Source organism: Engraulis encrasicolus, chromosome 18, assembly GCF_034702125.1.
Source record: "Engraulis encrasicolus isolate BLACKSEA-1 chromosome 18, IST_EnEncr_1.0, whole genome shotgun sequence".
Taxonomy (NCBI): domain Eukaryota; kingdom Metazoa; phylum Chordata; class Actinopteri; order Clupeiformes; family Engraulidae; genus Engraulis; species Engraulis encrasicolus.
In genome coordinates, this window is record NC_085874.1 from 9,696,838 (window position 1) to 9,706,573 (window position 9,736).

Below are 9,736 nucleotides of genomic sequence, written 5' to 3' on the forward strand. Positions count from 1 at the left end.
CATTTTATTTTGAGAAGTAACATTCTGGACAAAATATATCTCCAAAATATGCTTGGATTAAGTTAAATACAATATCCGTTGAAATTACAACATATAGAAGTAAGGTTTATAATATGAACTCTGTAGCTCATTCTTTTTTTAAGTTTTGGGCAAAAAAGGGTGGTGAATGAATAACTATTGCTCTACAAATAGCGTCACAATCACTCACAGGCATTCATTGTGTTCTTCTAAACACACCTATGACCAGGGTGCGATTTGTAGGGGGGATGGGGGGGATTGTCCCCCCTTCTGGTCTTGATATCGCAACTTTTTCTATATGATTTTATCACAGTTCAATATAATTCCATTGATACTGCTTACAATCTGAAACATATCCCCCCTTCTGGTTTTCCGACAAATCGCACCCTGCCTATGACCAATGCTGAAGTATGACACCTCATCTGAGCTCATTCAACCCATAGATGGGGAGTTTTGAAGACAAACTGGGCACCAGTCTGTGGTACACTCACATTTGCACCACCGTAATTTCGCAAAAAATGAAAAACATCATTTAAGTTTATGATGAAACATACTTTTCTGTGGTAAATTTCACAGCTGGTGCATTAAACATACTATATTTACATTTTGGAAATAACTTGTGTGTTCATTGAAATATTGCTCTCACACTTCTCAGGGTCCTCATTATTGCTGTACACTGGATCACCTTGCACATGACACCCCATGTGTATGAGGTCAGGTGTGTGTGTACAAACTTTGACTACACCAGGTGTGTACCGGGAGGTGTGTTTTAGAGGTCAGGTCAGGTGTGTTAAAAAAAAAAAAAAACACAGAGCTGCGAGTGTGTGTGTGTGTACAAATCTCAGGTGTGTGTTAACATCACAAGTCACTCCAAAACTGTGTGTGTGTGTGCCCGCCCGCTTGACAGTTGGTTTAGCCTTTGGCTGAAACGTCTGCCTGTCTGTTTGTCCATTAGAATCAGTGAGGTGTATATTGAAGCGCAGCCATGGTACTAATGGTCCAGGAGTTGGTCTTCAGATGGGAGGGTGACTATCTGGACTGCCAAAGTCTATCTGGAGTTGAGTGCACTTCCTCTTAAAAACATGTACAGTATGTTAGTGTGACTGTGTGTACATGACACAGCTGTGGATATGCGTGTGTGAGAGTGTACATGACACTGCACAGCTGTGTGTGAATCCATCCATCTTAAAAGTGCACTGTGCTAATATTTGGATTTTTTTAGTTACCTGATTCCTACCATCTGAGGCATGGGAACGCCCCCGCGTGACGTAGCCGAACGCAGCCAGATGATGTGAATCAGGTTACTTTTTTAGTACTTTATTTCCAGAATCCCAGATGGTATTGTGAAGACAAAATATACCAGCTGCTGAGAGTCAGGTTAATGGCACCACCCTTGTAAACGAGGATAATAAAGTGTATACACGCGACACACAGCTCTGTGTTTGTGTGGGTGTGTGTTGAGTGTGCGCAAATACATTGCAGTGCACAGCATTCTTCAGCGTTTCTGTGTGGTTTTATTGAGCATATAATGCCGTTGTGTTCTGCACAAACAAAAACAACGGATGTAGATGTCAAATACATACAACCCCTGCAGGAAACGATTTTCTTTACAAAATAACAAAAAACAAACAAACAATACATCACTGTTCTTCATGCATAACACAGCAAATATCCACATGAACACGTCAGAAGAACACTCAACACAATTTATAAACAATGTTTTTGTAACATTAAAAAATCTTTACAAAAATAACAAACATTTTTCTGCGATATGGCGCGCGCACACACACACACGCACACACGCGCGCGCACACACGTACACAGCTATCTGCAGTCTATACACAACAGCCATAGCAGTTCTACACTGTACACGTGTCTATACATGGATGGGAAATAAAAGATAAACTATTAAAAGAAAAGAAAACAGTGTGTGTGTGTGTGTGTGTGTGCACGTATGTGTGTGTGTGTGTGACCAGAACATACACATTAGTAAGGGTGTGTGCGTTTGTGTGTGTATTAGTGTGTGTCAGTGTGTGTGTGTGTTGTTGGCTGAGAAGGCGTGTAGGTTTCCCAGTTGACTGAGTCCACTCTGGATGTGGGCAACGTGGATCTCAACATTATCACGAAAACAACTGCAGAGGAGAAGAGAGAAGATGAGAGGGGAGAGGGGGAGGAGAGGAGGCGAGGATGGGAAAGGAGGGAAGAGGAGAGGCGAGGACAGAAGAGAGGAGTGGAGGAGAGGAGTGGAGGAGAGGAAGAGAGGAGAGGAGAGGGGAGGGGAGGAGTTCAGCTCAAGTTCACTTCATATCTGAGATGCATTTATAACTGTCTTCACTAGAATACAGCAAGTTCAAACCAGCAATGAAAACACACAATGGGAGCATAGGTCAAAAACAAATCACAGGATATGGTATGTGACATGCAAAAAGAGCTAACAGGTATGTTACGCACACAGCAGTGTATGTCACAGTTTATTAGTGTACACAGTGTATTCGACTCCCCCTTTGGACACAGCAATGTACGTCACACACACACACACACACACACACACACACACACACACACACACACACACACACACACACACACACACACGCACGCACACACGCACGCACACACGCACACACACACACACACACACACACACACACGTACCTGAGGTTTGAGACGTCGATGGAGCTCTTGATGTCGTTGAGAGACTCATTCAGAGATTTAAACTCAAATGAGTTCAGATCCCCGTCCTCAGCTAAACACTGCGCGCACGCACACACACACACAAAATATATTAGGAATTATGAAGCTGTTAGAGAGACTGTTAATGTGTGTGTCAGACATCCAAACGGCAAACTGGTAACCGCAAACGCATACCCACGCATATGTCAAGTGTACTTAAGTGTACTTAAGTGTAAGTGTACTCAAAAATCTACACAACAGGGTTAGCCCAAAAGTTTGAAATTGTGTTTGACCAGTCTCCTATGTGCATTTAAACGAAACATATAAATAAGACAGTAACAGTAATCAGAAACACACACACAGTAAAAAACCCCACACTAACATACTGATACAGATATGTTCAATAAGTACACACACGCGTACACACATATACACGCAGTGTGTGTTTTTACCTTGAGCTGCAGTAGTAGTGCAGTGAGTCGTGACACCAGCTGTGTGAGGTGTGCGCTCTGGACATTGTGTGAGTCGTTGTTCTTCTGCACCATCTCATCTGCAACCTCCTCACACTGCCGACGCATCTCACACACACCACCCGGCTCCCCGCTACACACACCCTGCTCTGGGGCCAGCTGAACACACACACACACACACACACACACACACACACACACACACACACACACACACACACACACACACACACACACACACACACACACACACACACACACACACACACAGTTAGACTCCACCTTTGCCCAACCCAAATCTTATCCTTTTTTTGGAGCCAAAATGATTTCTGATTTTTGTTTTGAGTGCAATTCTTTTCTTGTCCACTGGGTGGCATGTGTCTATTAGCATTACTGGGATATACAGTAGTATGAAGAGTTAGGGCACCCTTTTGGAAAACCATTTAACCATTTAATCTCTTGATTAGCTTTTGAAGTAGCAACTTCATTTGAATACATGTTAAAACATCGGGAAAGAGAAGCATTTCATTTGAGAAATAATTTCAAAAAGGTCCAACAGAAACAATTTTATGTGGATTGTTTTTAAAGGGACACTGTGCAGGAAATGGTCAAAAAGGGTACTGCAACTATGCTGCTCATTGAAACTGGGCTGCCAATTACCAAATTTGATCTTTACATGAAGGTTTTTAAGTAATAAACAAATATTTTCTGGTATGGCCCAAGTACAGTAATCTTTGCAGCTAAAAATGTCTATTTCTGAAAATTCAAAATGGCGGACATCCCCCTTTTCATGTACGAAAAGCGCAATTTTCCCAGTCAAAATGAATACTTAGAATTTGATGGTGGTGGTAAGTATTCATGAAAAAAGTAACATTAGTGAATGGGTAGCATGAATTCTGGAAATAAACAACTAAAAATCTTACACAGTGTACCTTTAAAGCATGTGCATAAATATGGACATCCCAAAGGAGGCATTCCATTAATATGAAGTAGAGCTCCCCTTTGCACATTGCCTGTGGGATACTTGCTAAATAAACTGACAAGTCCCAACAATCTGGTACTACTGCATGGTTGCCCATTATCCTATCCAGAAAACCTCCAATTCAGTCAGGTTCAAATCAATTCATACATTTTCAATTATGTGAAGTGGTATGTGGAGTGGTATGACCATTTCAAGACATTCTACTCGTTCTTTTGCATGAACTCCTTGTTGAATTTTGATCAGAGTAATGCAACCATTGTCCTGCTGGAAACTCCAAACTTAGCAAAGCTTTGACTTTGTGATTGACTTTTGAACATTTGTTAGAAAAATCTGTTGATATTTCCAGAAATTAGCAAGGAACTCAACTTTAATAAGGTTTAGAGTACCTATGCAAACCCTGCAGACCCATAACAGGATGCACCATCCACTAGATATAAAAATTAGTGGGGTTTTTTGCCACGCACACCTCCCATTGTTGTAGTCAAATAAGTCTAACTCAGTCTCAACTGACCACATCATTTCCCAAAATGCTTTTAGCATGTCCAGATGTGCTTTTTGCACCAGTCATACAAGTCATTTCTGATGAATATGCGGGAAAGCCTTGTTATGCATCACCCATCCAATGAGGACCCACGTAGAAGGCTGCACCATTAGCAGCGATATGTTCTAGTAGTTGCCTGTTTAACACCAGACAAGTTTGTCTGGAGGCTACCTATGCAATTACTCATAGGAAAGGTGTGGTTTACGATTGGCAGTTAATTGGACGTTATAAATATGTCCTTTGGCATATATGTAGCTCATAGCCAATCATGTCAGTGGTAACTTTTCAAACAAACTGCAATCACCACCTTTCCACCCCTGCCCGCTCTCAGATTGGCTCAGGATCCCTCGCTTAGGGCAACTGCCATGCGGTCTTTCAGATCGGAACGATTGTGCAAAGCAGCATGAGATTTCCCAGGCTATGTTCTGTAGCTGTATGTTCTTATACTTCTATGGAGGTGTTCCACAGCTCATCAGAGGCCACATTAAGTCTAGGGAAACACAAAGACTTTGTCTTGACAGTTGGGGATGGCTTGGCTCACACACACACAGATTGGCGCTCGCACACGCACAAGCGCACACACACACACACACACCTCGTAGGAGTAGTGTTGAACCTCGTGTAGTATTCTGTTGAGGTCTTTATTCAGCTGCTCCAGGTCCAGTACTGTGGAGGCGTAACGCTTCTGGAAGTCCAGACACACCGGCACAGAGTAGGACTTCTACACACACACACCGATTATGTTAGTTTTATTGTACATATTTTTCTTAGGCTTACAAGACATCTACTTCTACACACACACACACACACACTGATTATTTAAAACAAGCCTCTTCATATCCATCTGATGGCTCCTTCTTTTTTAACTCGGCAGTCTGTACAGCCGAGTTCATTCTCCCGACATCTGTTGTAAATGCATTCTACTGCAACAATTGAGGGGCAATACAAATATCTGAGCAAACTATTGCTTAGCGAACTCTGACTACATCCACCTGCTCCAAGTTTCGGAACCCCGATCTGATTATCTGTTCTGTTGCACTTTCCCGAGGCGGAGGTCTGGGTTCTGTCAAGTCCTGACCACAAAATAATGAGCCATAATAATGCAAGAAATGTCTGTATGTGACTCCACTTGTCTGTTAGTTTGTCTGTTCCACACATAACTCCTCCACCACTCTGCCGAATGATCTCCAAATTGGAGGGTGACTTTCCAGTGGTAAGACCATGCGCATTGTAAAGTTTCACACCGTTACAGCATAAATTGCCAAAGATATCAGTTAACCTAATTTCCATGGCCTTTTGCCGCTTTGCTTCTCTGGGCATAAACATGGAATTCTGGGCATAGCCACTCCCCTTCTCATAACAGCTCACCAGACAAATTCCCTTTCATTATCAGGGGTCCATCACGGCCTGGTCATTCATCCACAAAGATGTACTCTATGCACAATAGCTACAGAAAACTACACTGCAAACAGCAAACTACATTGTATACATTCCGTTTTTAATTGTTTTCTACTGTTTTCGAATGTCTTTTTTGTTTGTAGCGTTGCTTATTGTTTTTATTTCCACCGTTTTCTTCTGACTGTTAGAGCACTTTGAGCTACGGGTCATTTCACGTGAAATCAGACACTGTGGGACCCGACCGACACAGATTTCAATCATACTTGCTGTGCCTATTTAGTAGCAAGGTAGCACCCCAGAACTGCATTTGTGTGAATCTGACACCAATATTAAGGGAGAAACAGATTAGCAAAGGTTTACATATGAGGGTAGGACACTATGCATTCAAACTTGATTATATCAGTCAGTGTAAATCACATAAATATGTCTGTGGTGTTATTTGAAAGCTCTTTTTTGGCTCTACAAATTTCACAAACAGCATGGAATACAACAACCCTCAGAATATGATTTATCTTAAATTGAAAATTTGAATATCAAAAAACCCTTATATTTTAAAATGGCCAGTTTCTTGTCTAAACATAGCATGCAATGTCATGAACAACACCTGAAATGCTGGTGTTTGGTTCTTTATTCATTTCAGAGATAATGGGACTCAAAAATATGTCATCATACAAATGGTCCATGGTCCATGAGGATGCAGGAAGCTCAGTTCCACCTCTCCAGTGCTTGGCATACATTACTCAACACATGCTAGCCACTAGTTGCCATCATATACAGCTACAACATACCCTTTGATGCTTGAACATTTAGAAAATTCCTTTACTGAGCTTATTCTTTCAACCCTGCCTTCTCTGAATGCTGAAAATGGTCTAGCTTCCACTGTGTCCATTGACAATGGGCAGAAGCTGTGTAGTTTTTGAGTACCTGGAATAGGCACCAATGAGAGTGCAGGGCCCACCGGGAAAATGCCCATTATGCCAGATGACCAGTCCAGTCATGTCCCTGACACTACTCTATTACTATTTCATTACAACTCATTTCAAAGTGAAAAGTGAAAGCCCATTGGGAAACTCCAACTCCCATTGTCGTTGTGAAACAGCACTCCACAGCACACAAGTGAACACTGCACACAACGAAATTGCATTTATGCCTCACCCGTGCAAGGGGGCAGCCCTCAGTGGCGCCCCATAGGGAGCAGTGCGGTGGGACGGCAGGGAACCTCAGTCATGGAGGAGGATGGGGGAGAGCACTGGTTGATTACTCCCCCCACCAACCTGGCGGGTCGGGAGTCGAACCGGCAACCTCTGGGATGCAAGTCTGACGCCCTAACCGCTCACCCATGACATTTCAACCTTTTTGTCCCATTATCTCTGAAACGAATAAAGAACCAAACACCCCATTTCCATATGTTGTTTATGACCTTACAGCCTATGTATAGACAAGAAACCGGCCATTTTAAAATATAAGCTTTTTTGATATTCAATTTTTAATTTTTCAATGCATCATAATTCATATTCTGAAGGTTGTTGTATTCCATGATGTGTGTGTAATTTGTAGAGCCAGAAAAGAGCTTTCAAATAACACCACAGACATCTTTTTGTGACTTACACTGACTGATACAATCAAGGTTGAATGTATAGTGTCCTACCCTTATGTGTAAATCTTTGCTAGTCTGTTTCTCCCTTAATATTGGTGTCAGATTCACACAAATGCAGTTCTGGGGTGCTACCTTGCTACTAAATAGGCACAGCAAGTATGACTGAAATCTGTGTCTGTCGGGTCCCAAAGTGTCTGATTTCACGTGAAATGACCCCTACATATCATGTAAGAATGTGGCTTACAAATAAAATTATATTAAATTATTATTACATCTTTGTGCTCACGTTGGAGCATACTTATGCATACAAATCACATGGACATGTGATTGAACTTTGTTTGTTGCAAATAAACAATGACGACAGGTTGTCGGTTAATTCTCTTACCATGCAAAGCATGCTTAATATACACATTGAATCCATACGTTTCAGTCAAGCAAATTGCTACACTTCTTGCTGCTGTGTTCACTTGGGGTGTGCAAAAAAAAAACATGACAATGCATCGCAATACTTATTTTCACCATATACACCACGTTCCACATTATTATGCAACTGACATTTTTCGCTGTTTCCCCAAATAATCAATGCAAATGACAGTCGTCATAATTTTCAAGTCATCCGCCATTAGAGTACAATTAAAACGTTTTTGAATGAACCTTCCAATGATAACGGTATTTTTTAAGTAATAAAAAACTTAAAATGCTCTGTTCCACATTATTACGCAAAGTAGTTTTGTAGTGTTGTAATCCAAATTTCTTTCTTTGTTTCCCATTTACATCAACACAGTTGGATTTTTGTACCTTCTAAATTACATTTCAATGTTCAATACTTGATGATAACCTCTTTGTCTTAGTAACTGGAATGCTGCCTTTAACATTGAAGTCAATGGCAGGGCATTGCATGGGAGTTATGGAAGCCCAGATATCCTTGATGCTTTGCTCTCAACTGTTTTTGTTTGTTTGGTCTGGTGACCCACACTTCACTCTTCAATATACCCATAGATTTCCATGCCACGTTTAGGTGCTTTGGTGGTATCGACATTTTAACTCACCAGACATAAAACCCCATTGAAAATGAATGGGATGTTATGTCTGGTGAGTTAGAATGTCATCATCTCCAAAGCACCTAAACGTGGCATGGAAATCAACGGGTATATTGAAGAGTGAAGTGTGGGTCACCCGACCAAACAAACAAAAACAGCTGAGATCAAAGCAGCAAGGATATCTGGGCTTCCATAACTACCATGCAATTCCATCACTTCAATATTAAATGCAGCATTCCAGTTACAGCTTATAGCAAAGTTTTCAACATTGAAATGTATTGAAGGTACCAAATGCCAACTGTTTTGATGTAAATGGGAAAAAAAGAAAGACATTTGGATTACAACACTACAAAACTGTTTTGCGTAATTAATTGGAACAGAGCATTTTGGGCATTTTAAGTTTTTTATTATTTTAAAAAATACCGATGTCATTGGAAGGTTCATTCAAAAACGTTTAAAATTGTACTCTAATGGCTGATGACTTGAAAAATATGACGACTGTCATTTCTATTGATTATTTGGGAAAACGGCAAAAAATGTCATTTGCGTAATAATGTGGAACACGGTGTACTGTATCGATTCGTGACAATCGATTATTTACTAGTGATACAATTGAATTTACCACTAGTTCATTTGAGTCAGTTTGTAGGCAATAGTTCTGTTGTAATTGAAGTGCTCTCACAGATGCTAAAATGCTAAAATAAAATAAATTGAATTAAGTAACTGACAAATAAGCCGTATTTTACACCTTTCCTGATGTAAATATCGCAATGCATTGCTAAAGTACATGAATTGCAATGCTTTATGATAGAATCGCATTGTGGCAGGTGTATCGCAATGCACTTTGAATGGTGAACCTTTGGCAATACCCACCCCCTAGTGTACACACAATGGTACTTGATGAAACATACCTATTTTCATTGAACAAATTACTTAATCACATCCTTTAGCCTTGTATCATCCTTCTGGCTTATCAAGCAATATAACCAACAAAGAGCAGGCTATATATATTACTAT

At 40.8% G+C, this 9,736-nt stretch overlaps 1 protein-coding gene across 2 annotated transcripts in view; it reads right to left on the reverse strand.

Moving 5' to 3' along the window:
- Positions 1–1,509: 1,509 nt before the first annotated feature.
- lin9 (lin-9 DREAM MuvB core complex component) overlaps positions 1,510–9,736 on the reverse strand; it is an 18,976-nt gene continuing 10,749 nt past the window's right edge. The window contains exons 12-15 of one of the 2 annotated variants that reach the window (XM_063222980.1): positions 5,280–5,405; positions 3,144–3,320; positions 2,674–2,771; positions 1,510–2,150 (exon numbers count right to left, since the gene is read on the reverse strand). In XM_063222980.1, coding sequence (XP_063079050.1) covers positions 2,045–2,150; positions 2,674–2,771; positions 3,144–3,320; positions 5,280–5,405 — 507 coding nt within the window. In that variant the 3' untranslated portion in view covers positions 1,510–2,044. The remainder of the gene's footprint in view (positions 2,151–2,673; positions 2,772–3,143; positions 3,321–5,279; positions 5,406–9,736) is intronic. The other variant, XM_063222981.1, reaches the window with a different exon arrangement.